General features: G+C 37.4%; 1 protein-coding gene across 1 annotated transcript in view; it reads right to left on the reverse strand.

The window, feature by feature from the left end:
* Positions 1–19,130, reverse strand: part of C2CD6 (C2 calcium dependent domain containing 6) — a 137,852-nt gene that overhangs the window by 38,084 nt on the left and 80,638 nt on the right. The window contains exons 14-15 of the mRNA XM_006080530.3: positions 13,813–13,867; positions 6,724–6,782 (exon numbers count right to left, since the gene is read on the reverse strand). Coding sequence (XP_006080592.3) covers positions 6,724–6,782; positions 13,813–13,867 — 114 coding nt within the window. The remainder of the gene's footprint in view (positions 1–6,723; positions 6,783–13,812; positions 13,868–19,130) is intronic.

Below are 19,130 nucleotides of genomic sequence, written 5' to 3' on the forward strand. Positions count from 1 at the left end.
CCAATTATCAGTGGAACTAACCAGTTTCCAAAGCCTCCTATTGTCACAGGTATAGATGATATACCTATGAAGTGTGTGTGTGCGTGTGTGTGTGTTAGTCGCTTAGTCATGTCCGACTCTTTGCAACCCCATAGACTGTAGCCCACCAGGCTCCTCTGTCTATGGAATTCTCCAGGCAAGGATACTGGAGTGGGTTGCCATTTCCTTCTCCAGGGGATACCTATGAAGTATATCATATATAATGAAGAAAATTATTACAAATGCGTGGGCTGTTAAAATTACATTGCAAATCTGATCATCCCCAAGTAATGCTCTAGGTTGACTTAATTCAGCACTAATTAGTAGGTTTTGGCAGTACCCACTGTTCCAGCCCAGACACCAAATAATAAATACAGGTAGCCGATTTCTTTATGATTGGTTGAGAATAATCAGTGGTTTATGAACACAGGCAAAAACGGCTGAGTAAGCATTAGATGGAAATTTAAAGACAGAGGTTGAGTCCTCTCATTGTGAAGTCCTGTGGCGAATTAAACATACTGAACTGCAAATTCAAAGAAACAGCCTCAATTCTGCTGGAGCTTTTCCTGCCTTTTTTCTTTCCAGTGGCAGAAGTAGACAGAAGCCAGTTGATTAGAGTATTTTATTGTTGTTTAGTTGCTAACTTGTGTCCAACTCTTTTATAACCCCATGGACTATAGCCTGCCAGGCCCCTCTGTTCACAGAATTTTTCAGGCAAGAATACTGGAACAGGTTGCCATTTCCTATTCCAGGGGATCTTCCCAACCCAGGGATCAAACCCACATCTCCTACATTGGCAGGCAGATTCTTTGCAACTGAGCCACCAAGGAAACCCCAAGAGTATTTAGCTGTTTACTAAAATTTTGGGGTACATAATCCCACTAATCTCATGAGGATTTAGCTTAACTAAAGTGTTTGATTTGCATTCAATTGATGTAGGATAGAACTTTGCAATTCTTATTGCACAGGAATTAAGGAAATTATACGTGCAATGGCACCCCACTCCAGTATTCTTGCCTGGAAAATCCCATGGACAGAGGAGCCTGGTAGGCTGCAGTCCATGGGGTCGCTAAGAGTCAGACACGACTGAGCACTTCACTTTCACTTTTCACTTTCATGCATTGGAAAAGGAAATGGCAACCCACTCCAGTGTTCTTGCTTGGAGAATCCCAGGGATGGGGAAGCCTGGTGGGCTTCTGTCTGTGGGGTCACACACAGTCAGACACGACTGAAGCGACTTAGCAGCAGCAGCAGCAGCATAGCTTTGAAGGCTCTTGGTCTGTATTAACCTAAATTCCTATTCCAGTACTGAAAAGATTGGTGTAAGGGGTAAAAGTAATATAGATATAATAGCTATTATTGGTAGAAAAGTTGTTTGTTTTATATATTCAAATGGTCATTTTACTTTTATGTTATTGACTGATGGAAATATGGTTAGTGATGTAGAATACGTAAGTTGTATGTAGAAATGCAGGTTAAGAAGTGCTACGGTGGCTAATAGTGTAGGTAACATAAAGTGCTTATTTTTGTTATTTCTTGAATAATTACTCTTTGGGGTATGAATTCTGATAGTGGCAGGATGCCTTCTACTGGTAATAGAATGGTGAGGATAAGACTTGTAATAATGGGCATTTTGTTTCATGTGTGTGATAATGATAATGCAGTGGTGGCTGAGCTGTGAATGAGTAATGTGAATATAGTGAGTGTTACTATAATGTAAATTAGTAGGTTTAGGATTGTTAGAGTCAGATTATATGATAGCTGTTATTCATCCTATGTGAGTGATTGATGAATAAGCTATGATATTTTGTAGTTGGGTTTTATTCAGTCTACTTCATCTTTCAATTATGATTGATAGTGTGGATATGATCAGTAGTGAGTTTAGGTTAATGGATGGTGTAATTTGGTATAATGTGGATAATGGTGCAAGTTTTGGTTTTATTACTAGAAGTAAGCCTGCTGTTAGTGAAATGTCCTGTGTGACTTTAAGTACTCAGAAGTGGAAGGGGGATAGTCCTAATTTATGACTAGAGCTATTGTTATGATTATTGACGATGTTGGATTAAAAATGTTTACAGTGGTTCATTGACCAGAATATGGTAGGCTATTTATAAATAATATTGATCTGATGGCCTGTGTTAAGAAATATTGAGTTGATACTTCTATGGCTCATGGGTTGAAGTTTTTTTATTAGAATAGGGATGACAGCTAATATATTTCAAATCCAGTTCAAATAAGTAATCAGTATGAACTAGTTATTACAATTATGGTCCCTTAAATAATGGTTATTAAGATAATGATAAAGATAATGGGATTTATTGGTAAAGGAAGGATATAAACCAACATTTTCAAAGTATGGGTCCAATAGCTTATTCAGTTGATTTTACTATAAAATATAGTGAAATGTGGTGGTATGAAGAATTTTGAATTCTTAAGGTTAGGTTCAATTCCTATAATTCTAGAAATAAGATAATTTAAACTTCTATTATTTACTCTGTCAAAGTGACTCTTTTATCAGACATATTTCTTATGTTTATAGAGGGATGTTTGATGTTATGTTCAGTAGTGAAACGTCTCATATACACAAGGTTAGTGTTAGTTATAGAAAATTTTTTCAAAGTACATGTATGAGTTGGGTGTTGAGAATCGTGGGTGTTAATAGTAGTATTTTGATAATAAAATTCATTGTTTATAGTTCTGGTGTATGGGATCATAGAATGCTCCTAGAAATAGGACTGTTGTGAAAATGTTTATTATGATGGATGTTGGCATATTCTGATAGGAAAAATATAATAAATGAGCCTGCTGCATATTCTATGTTAAAGGCAGATAAAAGTTCTAATTCTTCTTCTGTTAGACCAAAGGGATTCAATTAGTTTCTGCAGAATAAATACAATTTATTCTGAAATAAATTATATTATGGCTAGAGGTCATGATGTAAAAATTAATCATAGATGTTTTTGTGTTGTGATGCAAGTTGAGAGGGTAAAATCTATTTACTAAAAGGACTGATAAGAGGATAATTTCTAGTGTTACTTCACATGAAACTGTTTGTGCTACTGCTCCTAGGGATCCAATTAGAGCATATTTTGAATAATAAGCTCATCCACCTCACAGAATAGAATAGATGGCTAGGCTTGACACAGCTAGTAAGAATACCCCTAGATTTTTGTTGATGAGAGGATAACGTATAGGTAGAGGGATTCATATGCCTAAGGCTAAAGTTAGAGTTAAGATGGTACAATAATAAATATGGAGATAGATGATGTATTAAATAGCTGGTCATAGTGGTTCTTTAATGAACAGTTTGATTGCATTGGCAATGGGATATAATACACCATATGGTCCAATAATGTTTGGTCCTTTTTGAAGTTACGTGAGACCTAAAACTTTTTCTTCAATTAATATGACAAATGCCACAGCTAGAAGAATTGGGCCAATGAGTATTAAGATGTCAGTTATAAACATTTAGTTAGGGAGAGGAGTTGAACCACAGTTATAAAGGGTTAAGTTTTATGCAGATCCCTAAAAAATCCTGGTTTTGGGTACTACATTTATAAAATAATTAAATTAAATCAGATTATATCATTAATAGATTTTAAGACACTTTTGTAAAGTAGAGCTTGTTTATCTTGTCCTTTCCTACTGGAAGAAATATATAATAGAAATTAATCTGGATCTACACCTGTCCAGAAAAACATCTATTTCTGCTTTATTGACTATGCCAAAGCCTTTGACTGTGTGGATCACAAGAAACTGTGGAAAATTCTTCAAGAGATGGGAATACCAGACCACCTGACCTGCCTCTTAAGAAACCTGTATGCAGGTCAGGAAGCAACAGTTAGAACTGGACATGGAACAACAGACTGGTTCCAAATAGGAAAAGGAGTACGTCAAGGCTGTATATTGTCACCCTGCTTATTTAACTTATATGCAGAGTACATCATGAGAAACGCTGGGCTGGAAGAAGCACAAGCTGGAATCAAGATTGCTGGGAGGAATATCAATAACCTCAGATATGCAGATGACACCACCCTTATGGCAGAAAGTGAAGAGGAACTAAAGAGCCTCTTGATGAAAGTGAAAGTGAAGAGTGAAAAAGTTGGCTTAAAGCTCAACATTCAGAAAACGAAGATCATGGCATCTGGTCCCATCACTTCATGGGAAATAGATGGGGAAACAGTGAAAACAGTGTCAGACTTTATTTTTTTGGGCTCCAAAATCACTGCAGATGGTGAATGTAGCCATGAAATTAAAAGACACTTACTCCTTGGAAGGAAAGTTATGACCAACCTAGATAGCATATTCAAAAGCAGAGACATTACTTTGCCAACAAAGGTTCGTCTAGTCAAGGCTATGGTTTTTCCAGTAGTCATGTATGGATGTGAGAGTTGGACTGTGAAGAAGGCTGAGCGCCGAAGAATTGATGCTTTTGAACTGTGGTGTTGGAGAAGACTCTTGAGAGTCCCTTGGACTGCAAGGAGATCCAACCAGTCCATTCTGAAGGAGATCAGCCCTGGGATTTCTTTGGAAGGAATGATGCTAAAGCTGAAACTCTAGTACTTTGGCCACCTCATGCAAAGAGTTGACTTATTGGAAAAGACTGTGATGCTGGGAGGGATTGGGGGCAGGAGGAGAAGGGGATGACAGAGGATGAGATGGCTGAATGGCATCACCAACTCAATGGACGTGAGTCTGAGTGAACTCTGGGAGTTGGTGATGGACAGGGAGGCCTGGTGTGCTGCGATTCATGGGGTCACACGACTGAGCGACGGAACTGAACTGAACTGAACTAAACTGAAACTATGTAGGTTGCTGGGCAGAGATGATCTATGCTTTCCTGGTGCTACTGTGAGTTGCCTATTAAAACAATTTGGGAGAGGCAGAATTAAATAGTATAACTTGTTAAAATTAATGTTATATTTATTTATATTGCTTTATAATAATTTATAAGTTTATAATAAACCATGACAAATAATATAAGTAACTTTACTTATGACAAGGTAATAAATTCATAGTGATAGAGTATATGCTTTCTTTTTTCATTTGAATGATTTTCACCAATAGACAGCTTTAATGAAAATATTTTACTAATAGAATGCTAAAGTCTTTCCATGAGATGTAAGTAACCTTTAGGTTATTTAGGTGGAAGGAACCTTTAATATAATGAATTAAATGCAACTATTCATATAAATGAACACTTTTTCTATTGTCTGTACTCAATTCTTCCTGAGATGATTGTGTTAGTATCTTGATTAATTTAGTGAGCCTTTTATCTAGTTAATCCTATGGTTACCATGGTATTATATACTTTTCCATTTCTCTGCCTAATAATCCTCTATTTAGAGGTTATTTATTTTATTTTTAAACATAATTAAGATTTATACAATTTTCACAAAATAGGATACAAATTCTATTCAAGTTACCATAGACTAAAAATTAGGAGACACTGGAATATATCCAAGGTCATAAAATAAGGTGCAAAAATTTCATAGTTTAAAGATATTGAAATCATACAGAGTCTGTTCTCTTATCACAGTGGAATTATGTTAGAAATCATGTTCTCTTAACACGGTGGAATTATGTTAGAAATCAATATCAAAAGATATTTGAAAATAACGCATATATTTTCAAGAGCAATGTGACATTTACCAAGAAAGACCTTTACTTAGCCGTTGAAAGCCTCAATAAATTTAGAAGACTAAAAGACCACAGAAGTTGATTGCAGAGAAGAAAGCATATAAATGAGGAATTAACATTAAAATTAGAAATTAATATCAAAGATACTTTAAAAACCCCATATATTTGAAAATTAAATGTCCACTTTTAAATGATGGATGTATTTAAGAAGCCATATAAAGGAAAATAGGAAAATATTTTAACAGAATAAAGATGAAAAGAGAATTTACCAGAATTTGTTGCACAGAGCTGAAGCTGCTCAGCGCAACTAAATACAATGTGGAGTCTTGAATAAAGTATGAAAACAAATAATGGACAGTAGCATAACGTTTTGTGAGATTTGAACATAATCTGTACTTTATTTAATAATACTGTATGTGTGTGTGTTCAGTTGCTTCAGACGTGTCTGACTCTTTGCAACCCTATGAGCTGTAGCCTGCCAGGCTCCTCTTTCCATGGGAATCTCCAGGCAAAAAAATTGGACTGGGTTACCATGCCCTCCTCCAGGGGATCTTTCCAACCCAGGGATAGAACCTGGTCTCCTGTGTCTCCTGCACTTCAGGCAGATTCTTTACTGCTGAGCCACCAGTGAAGCCCATTAATAGTACTGTATCACATGTTAATTTCCTGTTTTGTTTTGTTTTTTACACAACATAGTATTTCTTTATATTCTCAGAATTGGATTGAAATTTCAAGCCTCAAATTTTTTTTAAAAGAAAATCACTAAGGTAATAAACTTTCTAGTCTTTTAGTAGTAATATCAGATGCCAAAATACATGGAACTATATAAAAATTTTGAGTGAACATAAATTAGAAATCTAGCATTCTATTCAGACTAAGTCAAACAAGTGGAATCAAAATGTCACAAATTTTTCAGCTAGGCAAAAATTCCTAAGTTTTCGAATATATATATTATACTATATAAGTATATGCCTTTTGATGACAGGATATACAGTAAATATTAATTAATTCAAAATAATATAAAATGTTAACAATGAGTTTTAAAGGATATATCAATATGCTTACTGATTTTCCTTTTCTATTTGTATTTTTCTGACCACAGGCTTTATCTTGCATTAACTCATCTGAAAAAGAATGAAAAAAATAATATAATTAAGTCAGCACTTGTGGCATTTGATAAACATGTTATTCAGACACGTCTCTAGTGACTGTGTAGTACAACAGTTAAGGGAACAGGCTCTAAGCCAGATTGCCTAGACTCAGCCTCTGCAACTAACCAACCACCTAAATTTGGACATGTTATCCTGCTTCACTCTTTCTGTTTCCTCGTCTGTCAAAGGGTGACGATCCTCTCTCACAGGGTTGTGTCATTTAAAGGCTAAAGCATCTAGCACTGTGTCTGGGACATAATAAGCACAAATGAATGTAAGTTTTGCTGTTAATTTTACCATCATTGTTGTTGTTCAGTTGCTAAGTGGTGTCCAACTCTTTGAAACCACACAGACTGCCCCACACCAGGCTTCCCCATCTTTTACTATCTCTCAGAGTTTGTTCAGAGTCATGTCCATTGAGTCGGTGATGCTATCTAACCATCTCATCCTCTGCTGCCCACTTATTTTGCCTTCAGTCTTTCCCAGCATCAGGGTCTTTTCCAATGAGTCAGTTCTTTGCATCAGGTGGCCCAAGTATTGGAGCTTCAGCATCAGTCCTTCCAATAACGGTAATGTCCTTTAGGATTGACTGGTTTGATCTCCCTGCAATCCAAGGGACTGTCGAGGGTCCTCTTCAGCACCACAATTCAAAAGCATCAGTTCTTCGGTGCTCAGCCTTCTTTATGGTCCAACTCTCATAACCTTACATGACTACAGGAAAAACCATAGTTTTGACTAGATGCACCTCTGTCGGCAAAGTGATGTCTCTGCTTTTTAATATACTATCTAAGATTGTCACAGCTTTCCTTCCAAGGAGCAAGCATCTTTTCATTTCATGGCTGCAGTCACCTTCTGCAATGATTTTGGAGCCCAAGAAAATAAAATCTGTCACTGTTTCCACTTTCTCCCCTTCTATTTGCCAGAAAGTGATGGGACTGGATGCCATGATCTTCATTTTATGAATATTGAGTTTCAAGCCAGCTTTTTCACTCTCCTCTTTCACCCTCAAGAGGCTCTTTATTTCCTCTTCACTTTCTGCCATTAGAGTGGTATACCATCTGCATATCTGAGGATGCTGATATTTCTCCCAACAATCTTGATTCCAGGTTGAAATTTATACAGTCTGGAATTTCACACAATGTACTCTGCTTATAATTTAAATAAACAGGGTGACAATATACAGCCTTGTACTCCTTTCCCAGTTTTGAACCAGTCAGTTGTTCTATGTCCGGTTCTAACTATTGCTTTTTGACCCCTCATACAGGTTTCTCAGGAGACAGGTAAGCTGGTCTGGTATTCCCATCTCTTTAAGAATTTTCCAGTTTGTTGTGATTTACAGAGTCAAAGGCTTTAGTGTAGTCAATGAAGCAGAAGTAGTTTCTCCAGAATTCCCTTGCTTTCTCTATGATCCAGCAGACATTGGCAATTTGATCTCTGGTTCCTCTGCCTTTTTAAAATCCCATTTATACCCTTGGAATTTCTCAGTTCATGTACTCCTGAAGCCTAGCTTGAAGGATTTTGAGCATAACCTTACTAACATGTAAAATGAGCACAATTGTACAGTGGTTTGAACATTCTCTAGCGCTGCCCTTCTTTGGGACTGTAATGAAAACTGACCATTACTCCTTCTATTCTAACCCCTGACACACTGCACCCTTAGGTTTGTCATTTAGTAACTCTAATAATTTGAATAGTATTGTTAAAATGCATACATTAAGTTATTAAAGTTAAATGTCAATGTGCACTGTACTTGCACTATACTTTATGTACATAAAAGATTGTCTTTTAATCACATTGTAGTCAATATATTGAATACTTCTACTTTTCTGGCTCTTAATGCCAGTTCAAAAAATGAAGTAAAAATTTAAAAAAAAATCACTGTACTCCAGGTGATTCTGAATATTTTGTGGCTGTCATGCACCTTATCACATATGTGCTTGCTGCTGCTGCTGCTGCTAAGTCGCTTCAGTTGTGTCCAACTCTGTGCAACCCCACAGACGGCAGCCCACCAGGCTCCCCCGTCCTGGGATTCTCCAGGCAAGAACACTGGAGTGGGTTGCCATTTCCTTCTCCAGTGCATGAAAGTGAAAAGTGAAAGTGAAGTCGCTCAGTCGTGTCTGACTCTCAGCGACCCCATGGACTGCAGCCTACCAGGCTCCTCCATCCATGGGATTTTCCAGGAGAGTACTGGAGTGGGGTGCCATCGCCTTCTCCCCATATGTGCTTCACAATGTTTAAGAGAACACTTTTACTAATCCTTCTTGGAGCCTCATTTTAGCCTATCCTCTGGCAGTCATTTGGGTGATCTTCCATCATACATTTGCTATACATGCCCAATTCTGTAAAGCTGTGTGGACACACACCCTACATTCTAGATACGTTTCATGAATAGGTCTGTATTTCCTCAATTCATGACACTAGAGAAGATTTTTACATAATAAACTTAAAGAGCTCATAAAAGCATGGAGTGGAACAATCACGTTCTTCAGTGAATTGTGGTAGTATGCTTAAATATATGTACATACATATCAGTAGCCAGAGGGTATCAACGAAAGCAGCCGCAAAGGAACTGGGCTAGTATATGTCTCTAATTTGCTTAAAGGTAATGATCATGCAAGGAATTTATTAGCAAGAGTGCTATGTGAAACTTACTACATAAACTCTTTAATATATATTGCATTTTATTTTATATAATGTATCCATAGAAAAATTAGGTTAATTATATAAGACTAATCAACATAAATAAACTGAAAAGTGTAAAGCAAAGTATAATAAAATCATATAAAATATGTATTTAGGAATTGAATCATTTTTAAAAGACTCTATTCACATATAAACTTAGAAATACAGACTTTTAGAAAAATTGGAGACTGAATAGTCTTAAAACCATCTTTCTCATTTTAAAAATGAAAAAAACCCAGAAAAGTTAACAACCTACTCAAGAGCAAACTGGACTGAACAATAAGAAAATAAGCCGTTTTGCTCCCTAAGCATTTACTTTTTAAAAGATATACCACGCAGATGCTCTTTCCAATTCTGTTTGTTCTTTCCAATTGACTTGGCACTGCTTATAAAGGCTCTTCACTCTTCAGAAGAGATTGGACCACTGGCTTCTTTCACAGACTTCTGTTCCAGAATTGTCAAGTGACTCAGCCATTCAATGCCTCAGTTGCTTCATCTATAAAACTAGGATAATAATGTCAACCTAACAAGGTTGTATGCTGCTGCTGCTGCTGCTGCTGCTAAGTCGCTTCAGTCGTGTCCAACACTCAGCGACCCCATGGACTGCAGCCCTCCAGGCTCCTCTGTCCATGGGATTCTCCAGGCAAGAGTACTGCAATGGGGTGCCATTGCCTTCTCCAAGGTTGTATGAAGACTAAATAAATTAATATATGTGAAATGTCTACAAAGTTATGAAGATTGTAAGGCAATAAAGGCAGACTGCAAGGGGGTGGTATCTAGTTTCATTCTTTCACTTTTAAAATGGAAAAATCAAGGCTTTTATAAGATAAATGGTTGCCTAAGTTTCAGAGCAGATGGTGACTGCAGCCATGAAATTAAAAGATGCTTGCTCCTTGGAAGAAAAGCTATAACCAAGCTAGACAGCATATTAAAAAGCAGAGACATTACTTTGCCAACAAAGGTCTATCTAGTCAAAGCTATGGTTTTTTCCAGTAGTCATGTATGGATGTGAGAGTTGGACTATAAAGAAAGCTGAGTGCCAAAGAATTGATGCCTTTAAACTGTGGTGTTGGAGAAGACTTTTGAGAGCTCCTTGGATAGCAAGGAGATCAAACCAGTCCATCCTAAATGAAATCAGTCCTGAATATTCATTGGAAGGACTGATGCTGAAGCTCCAATTCTTTGGCCACCTGATACGAAGAACTGACTCACTGGAAAAGACCCTGATGCTGGGAAAGATCGAAGGCAGGAGGAGAAGGGGATGACAGAGGATGAGATGGCTGGATGGCATCATCGACTTGATGGACATGAGCTTGAGCAAGCTCCAGGAGTTGATGATGGACAGGGAACCCTGGTGTGCTGCAGTCCATGGGGTCGCAAAGAGTTGGACACCACTGAGCAACTGAACTGAACTGAACTGAAGTTCCAGAGCTAATCAGTTTACCCCCTCATTAATATTGTCCATTACTTGATACACTATTTCTCCCTTTGAAGAAATAGTTGGAAGTATTAATAATAAAATAAGGAGCTTGCTTTGCTGTTATATCAGATTTATTCCAAAAGTTATTTTATGATTAGAATATTCCCAAGGATATCAGAAAGAAAGTTCTGGAGGAATCACATTATGGGTTTCCAAATATCCTAATCTTCCAGGATATTTTATTACTCCTGAATGTTATTCCAAATGGTCACTTTTTCTTCTAGGATAAATAATAATTTAAGTGTACTATAAAATTTTCCTGATATTTAAAGTATTCCAGACACTGACATACTATGTTGTCAAATAGTTTCCTGTACCACAATATATGTTCTTAGAATTGTTATTATTGTGTAGAACATATATACATATACATATGTATTCATATGGATAAATACAAAACATATATGGCTAAAACATTAATTTGTAATAATTTTCATTTCACCACATCAACTACTGAGGTAAGTCAAATTTCCACTTCAGAAACTTTCTTCTAAAATTATACTTCTTAATCACAATTTCATCTGGTATTTTCCCTGTCTTTTTTTAAATACATTTTTTCATCTTCTATTTCTCCATAAGTTCCTCGTTGGGGAACACTCTCTACAACTCAAGGATGCTTTCATGTTACAAAAAAATATTCTTGCTTGCTCATCTTCTGTCAAGTGTTTGAGTTATATTCTTATTCTCTCTTCATTTTAATTACATTTCTACGGTCTCCTCTGGATAGATATTCAGTTATTACACAGTCATATAACTGTCCCAATTGTTAAATATTAAAACATTTCTGTTGTTATTGTTGCTCAGTTGCCAAGTTGTGTCTGACTCTTTGTGGCCTCATGAACTGCAGCACACCAGGCTCCTCTGTTTTCCACTATCTCCCGGAGTTTGCTCAAATTCATGTCCATTGAGTCAGTGATGTTATCTAACCATTTCATTCTCTGCCACCCTCTCTCCTTTTGCCTTCAATCTCTCCCAGTATCAGGGTATTTTTCAATGAGTCAGTTCTTCACATCAGGTGGCCAAAGTATAGGAATTTCCCATTTCCTTCAACCCCAATATGGCACAGCAAGGGACTTCCAGAACTTTGATCCAACAGCATTATCTAATCTAGTTGTTCCATGCTTATGCTGTACTGGTTGTTAAATATTTTGATTATTCAGTTCAGTTCAGTTCAGTTCAGTCACTCAGTCATGTCCAACCCTTTGTGACCCCATGAACTGCAGCACGCCAGGCCTCCCTGTCCATCACCAACTCCGGAGTCCACCCAAACCCATGTCTATTGAGCCGATGATGCCATCCAACCATCTCATCCTCTGTCCCTTTCTCCTCTTGCCCTCAATCTTTCCCAGCATCAGGGTCTTAACCAGTGAGTCGGCTCTACACATCAGGTAGCCAAAGTATTGCAGTTTCAGCTTCAACATCAGTCCTTCCAGTGAACACTCAGGACTCATCTCCTTTAGTTGGATCTGGATCTGGTTGGATCTCCTTGCAGTCCAAGGGACTCTCAAGAGTTTTCTCCAACACCACAGATCAAAAGCATCAATTCTTCAGTGCTCAGCTTTCTTTATAGTCCAACTCTCACATCCATACATGACCACTGGAAAAACCATAGCCTTGACTAGATGGACCTTTGCTGGCAAAGTAATGTCTCTGCTTTTGAATATGCTGTCTAGGTTGGTCATAACTTTCCTTCCAAGGAGTAAGCCTCTTTTAATTTCATGGCTGCAATCACCATCTGCAGTGATTTTGGAGCCCAGAAAAATAAAGTCAGCCACTGTTTCCACTGTTTCTCCATCTATTTGCCATGAAGTGATGGGACCAGATGCTACGATCTTAGTTTTCTGAATGTTGAGCTTTAAGCCAACTTTTTCACTCTCCTCTTTCACTTTCATCAAGAGGCTCTTTAGTTCTTCTTCACTTTCTGCCATAAGGGTGGTGTCATCTGCATATCTGAGGTTATTGAGATTTCTCCCAGCAATCTTGATTCCAGCTTGTGCTTCCTCCAGCCCAGCATTTCTCATGATGTACTCTGCATATAAGTTAAATAAGCAAGGTGACAATATACAGCCTTGACGTACTCCTTTTCCTATTTGGAACCAGTTTGTTGTTCCATGTCCAGTTCTAACTGTTGCTTCCTGACCTGCATACAGGTTTCTCAAGAGGCAGGTCAGGTAGTCTGGTATGCACCCATCGCTTTAAGAATTTTCCACAGTTTCTTGTGATCCCCACAGTCAAAGGCTTTGGCATAGTCAATAAAGCAGAAATAGATGTTTTTCTGGAACTCTCTTGCTTTTTCGATGATCCAGCGGATGTTGGCAATCTGATCTCTGGTTCCTCTGCCTTTTCTAAAACAAGCTTGAACATCTGGAAGTTCATGGTTCATGTATTGCTGAAGCCTGGCTTGGAGAATTTTAAGCATTACTTTACTAGCATGTGAGATGAGTGCAATTTTGATTATTACCTTTGTGTTTACTGATATGTCAAGTATGTCTTCATGATGATATCACAGTACAATTCATTGAATTATAAAAACTTCATTAGGTATATCTACACATAGCCAGAATGTTTGTAAACACAGATAAATGTAATAAATGGCTTAGCAATATTATAATGCATGTAAAATAAATATTATCTAGGATCTTTCAGCCACTTGTATTTTGCTTTGCTTGATTTCCCACTAATACTGTAATTCCATAGTTTTGTCATGTCAGTAATCACAAACATCATAGGTAGTTAATATTTTGATGAAAATTCTTGATAATAATTGTTTTACATAAGTTTATGTTCTCAATTTCACTAAATATTTGAAAATTACAAGTATATATACAAATAATAACTTACCTAAACTACAAGGTCTATTTAAATTTTCCTTTGTGCAACAGTAAGAAGGTGAACTCTGAAGTAAAAACAGACCAGAGAAGGTGAATAGAAAAAATAAGTGTTAATATAATTTTTAAACTTAGCATTATTGATAGCTATAAATAATAATAAAATGAGATCTAGTGTTACCATTTGGCTTTATCTTAAATAAACAAAATAATTCATTGATAATTTAACCAGTACAATGGAGGTAGTGAGAGAACTTGAAACACAGTAATAATAGTTTATTGAGGTAGGAAATGGCAAACATCACAAAAAGTACATGATAGTACTTTGTATATTATTGACCTCTTTTTATTCCCCTAAGCCCCAGGAAACAAAAACAGTAACTTAAATAAAAATCAGTGCAGTTCAGTTGCTCAGTCGTGTCCAACTCTTTGCGACCCCATGAATCGCAGCAGACCAGGCCTCCCTATCCATCACCAACTCCTGGAGTTCACCCAAACGCCTGTGCATTGAGTTGGTGATGCCATCCAGCCATCTCATCCTCTGCTGTCCCCTTCTCCTCCTGCCATCCCTCCCAGCATCAGGGTCTTTTCCAATGAGTCAACTCATAGGATTAGCATAAAATAAAGCATATATTAGAAGAGAATGCAAAAGTGATATCATAGAAAGTGGTAGATTGCTCAAAGAATTAGTCCCTTCACTGAAACAAATATAATAAACTGTCAAAAGGTTGAAAGATCAACTAATTAAAACTTCATAATTTAATACAAAACTTAAAGCAACCAGGGATTGGTTAATGAGAAAAAAAGGGCAGTTAAATTTTGGTGTTTTAAGAAATCAGTCAGGTCATTAACTGGATGCTAAGATAATGGAAGAAAGACTTTGATGACTGACCACAAATGACAAGGAATATAGTCTTTGAAAAAAAATTTGAATGGTCATTAAAGAAATATGTGACCACAGCCCTCAAAAATAAAAAAAAAAAAAAAAACAGGACTTCTCTGGTGGTACAGTGTTACAGGCAGAGAAAGTCTGCCTGTCAATGCAGGGGACACGGGTTCTATCCCTGCTCTGGGAAGACTCCACATGCTGTGGAGCAAGTAAGCCCATGTGCCACAACTTCTGAGCCTGAGTGCCACAATTACTGAAGCCCATGTGCCATAGAGCATGTGCTTTGTGACAAGAGAAGCCACTGCAATAAGAAGCCTGCATGTTGCAACTAGAGAGTAGGCTCTGTTCGCTGCAACTAGAGAAAGCCCACACACAGCAAGAAGACACAGAGCAGCCAAAAATCAATCAATCATCAATACCCTAGAGACAGAGGAGAATTTCCAGTTACACTATAATATTTTAAATACTCAATTTTCAACAAAAATAACATAGCATACTAAAGTATAGGAAATTATGGCCCATTCATAGGAAAAAATTTAATAGAAATGTCCTGTGAAGAAGCCCAGATATTGGACTTAATAGACAAAGATTTTAAAACAATCTTTCTTAAATATGCTCAAAGAGCAAAAGGAAACCATGGGCAAACAACTAAAGGAAATCAATAAAAAAATGAACAAAATGTAAATAAAGAGAAATTATAAAAAGGAACCAAATCAAAATTCTGGATCAGGAAGTACAATAACTGAAATGGAAAACTCTTGAGAAGTTCAACAGCATATTGAGCAGATAGAAGAAGGAATCATTGAATTGAAGATAGGACAATAAAATTGTTGAGCCTGAAGAGAAGGAAGAATAAAAGAATGAAAAAATGAACAGAACCTAAAGGACCCTGGGAACCACAGTCAAATGTACCAACATACACATGGGAGTCAAAGAAGGAGAGAGAGAGAGAGAGAGTCAGGGAGAATATTTGAAGAAATAATGGCCAAATATTTCCCAAATTTAGTAAAAGTCATGAATCTACACATCCAAAAAGCTCAACACATTTCAAGGATAAACTCAAAAACATATATATACCAAGACACAATAAAACTCTGAAAAGACAAAGAGGGAACTTGAAAGCAGCAAGAAAAAAAGTGACTCATCATGTATAAAAACTCTTCAGTTTTTGGCTGTAAAATTAACAGCTAATTTCTCACCAACAAACCACATCAGTAGAGAGTGGAGAGAAAAAGACCATCAACCAAGAATTACATAACAAGCAAAACCATCCTTCAAAAATGAAGAATTAAGACATTCCTGGATCAACAAAAGTTAGAGGAGTTTGTCACTATTATTTCTTTGTTACAGGAAATGATAACAGAGTCTCTCAGGATAAAAGGAAAAGACACTAGACAGTAACTCAATTAACAAAGAACTCTGGAAAAGGTATCTATGTAGGTAAATATAAAAGCCATCATTATCATACTTTTGGCTTGTAACTTCAAATATTTCCTACATGCTGGTGTACAACACTGTATTAGTTTTAAGTATACATAATGCTTTTATATATGTATATATTATAGAATAATTACATAATTTTAGTTTACATCCATCACCACACATTTATAATTTTTTTCCTGTGATGAGAACTTTTAATATTTATTCTCTGCAACTTTCAAATATACTCATTGTATTGTTAACCATAGTATACATCACAAACCAAGGACTTATTTATCTTATAACTGGGAAGTTTGTACTTTCTGTCCACCTTTACCCATTTGACCCACCTCCCAAAATGCACCTCTGGCACCCACCAATCTGTGATATCAAAAATAAAATACTTTTGAATAAATTTAATCAAGGAGGTGAAAGACCTTTACACTGAAAACTGTAAGACACTGAAAGAAACCGACAAAGACACAAATAAATGGAAAGATAGCTAATGTTCATGGACTGAAAAATCACTATGGCTAAAATGTCCAACTAACCAAAGTGATCTATGGAGTCAATTAAATCCCTGTACATTCCAATGACATTTTTCAGAAAAACAGAAAAAAAAAAAAGTCCTAAAATAACGTATGAACTCCAAAGGACCCTGAACAGCCAAAGCAATCTTGAAAAAGAAGAATAAAGTTGGAGGCCTCACAATTTCTGATTTTGAACTGTATTACAAAGCTATTTTGTAAGCAAAACAGTATGGTACTGGCATAAAAACAGACCAATAAAACAGAATGGAGAGCCCATAAATAAACTGCCATGTATCTGGCCAACTACTATTTGATAGGATAGCCACAAAGTCTCAGTGGGTAAAGTATAGTCTCCCCAATAAAACGGAGTTGGGAAAACTGGATATCTCCATGCAAAAGGATAAAACTGAACACCTATCTGATATCACTCACAAAAAATTAGCTCAAAATTGATTAAAGGTTAAAATATAAGATTTGAAAACATAACACTCCTAAAAGAAAACTTAGGGAAAAAAACTCCTTGAATTGGTCTTGGCAATATTTTTTTTAAATATGACACCAGAAGCAAAGGTAATAAAATAAAAAATAAACAAGTGAGGCTAAGTTAAACTGAAAGCTTCTGCACAGTAGGGAAACAGTCAACAAATGAAAAGGCAATCTAGTAATGGGAGAAAATATTTGCAAACCATACATCTCTAAAGGGACTAATAGTCAAACTGTATAAAGAATGTATACAACTCAATAGCAAACAAACAAATAACCAGATTTTTAAAAGGAGCAAAGGAAGATGGTGGGGCAGAAGGACATACGTGCCTCTCCTCCTGAGAAAGCACCAAAACTGCAACTAGCTGTTGAACATTGACAGGAGAATGCTGGAACCCACCAAAAAAAGATATCTCACATCCAAAGACAAAGAAGAAGCCACAGTGAGATGGTAGGAGGGGCAGAATCATGATAAAATCAAATCCCATACCCACCAAGTGGGTGGCCCACAAACTAGAGAACAGTAATAGCAAAGAAGTTCTCCCACTATTTTAAAAGTTCTGAACCCTACGTCAGGCTTCTCAGGCTGGGGATCCAACAAAAAGAACTGGGAATCCCCAGAGAATCTGAACTTAAAGGCCAGCAGGATTTGATTACAGGACTTCCAAAGGACTGGGGAGAATCTGAGACTCCAACCTTGGAGGGCACAAACAAAATGTTGTGTGCACCAAGACCCAGAGGAAAGAACCAGTGACCCCACAGGAGACTGAACCAAAACCTGCTAGTGTTGGAAGTTCTCCTGTACAGGTGTGGATTGGCAGGGGCTCACACCAGGGACAGTGGCACTGGCAGCAGCAGTCCTGGAAAGTCCCCGTTGGTGTAAGCCCTCTTGGAGGTCACAGAGCCAGTAAACCCCATGGCTGGGTTGCCCCAGGCCAAACAACTAACAAGGTTGGCCCTGCCAACCAGAGCAAGACCCAATTTTCCCCACCACCAGTCCCTCCCATTGGGATGCTTACAAATGCCTCTTAGCCAAAACCCACAATCCCACAGTGGCTAGAACAAAAACCACATTACGGAAAACTTAATCAGGATATTGCTGCTGTTGTTCAGTCACTCAGTCATGTCCTATTCTTTGTGATCCCATGGACTGCAGCACGCGAGGCTTCCCTGTCCTTCACCATCTCCTGGAGCTTGCTCAAACTCATGTCCATTGAGTCTGTGATGCCATCCAACCATCTCATCCTCTGTCATCCCTTTCTCCTGCCTTCAGTCTTTTTCCTGCATGAGGGTCTTTTCAGGATGAAAAAGCAGACAGTTATATCTCAGATGAAGGGAAAAGATAAAATTCTAGAAAAACAACTAAATGTAGTAGAGATAGGCAACCTTCCAGAAAAAGAACTGAGAACAATGATAGTGAAGATGATCCAGGATCTCAGGAAAACAATGGAGAAGATGCAAAAAATGTTTACTACAGACCTGCTTTTGAACTGTGGTGTTGGAGAAGACTCTTGAGAGTCCCTTGGACTGCAAGGAGATCAAACCAGTCCATCCTAAAGGAGATGAGTCCTGGGTGTTCATTGGAAGGACTGATGTTGAAGCTGAAACTCCAATACTTTGGCCACCTGATGCGAAGATCTGACTTATTGGAAAAGACCCTGATGCTGGGAAAGATTGAGGGCAAGAGGAGAAGGGGATGACAGAGGATGAGATGGTTGGATGGCATCACTGATTCAATGGACATGGGTTTGGGTGGACTCCAGGAATTGGTGATGGACAGGGAGGCCTGGTGTGCTGCGGTTCATGGGGTCGCAAAGAAATGGACACAACTGAGCAACTGAACTGAACTGAACTGAACCAGAAGAACTAAAGAACAAACATGGATGAATAATACATGAGAAGGAATAAACGCAGAATAACTGAGGCAGAAGAATGGATAAATGATCTGGAGGACAGAAAGGTGGAAATCACTGCTGTAGAACAGAAAATAGAAAAAAGATTGAAAAGAAA

This window comes from Bubalus bubalis, chromosome 2 (genome assembly GCF_019923935.1).
Source record: "Bubalus bubalis isolate 160015118507 breed Murrah chromosome 2, NDDB_SH_1, whole genome shotgun sequence".
NCBI lineage: Eukaryota > Metazoa > Chordata > Mammalia > Artiodactyla > Bovidae > Bubalus > Bubalus bubalis.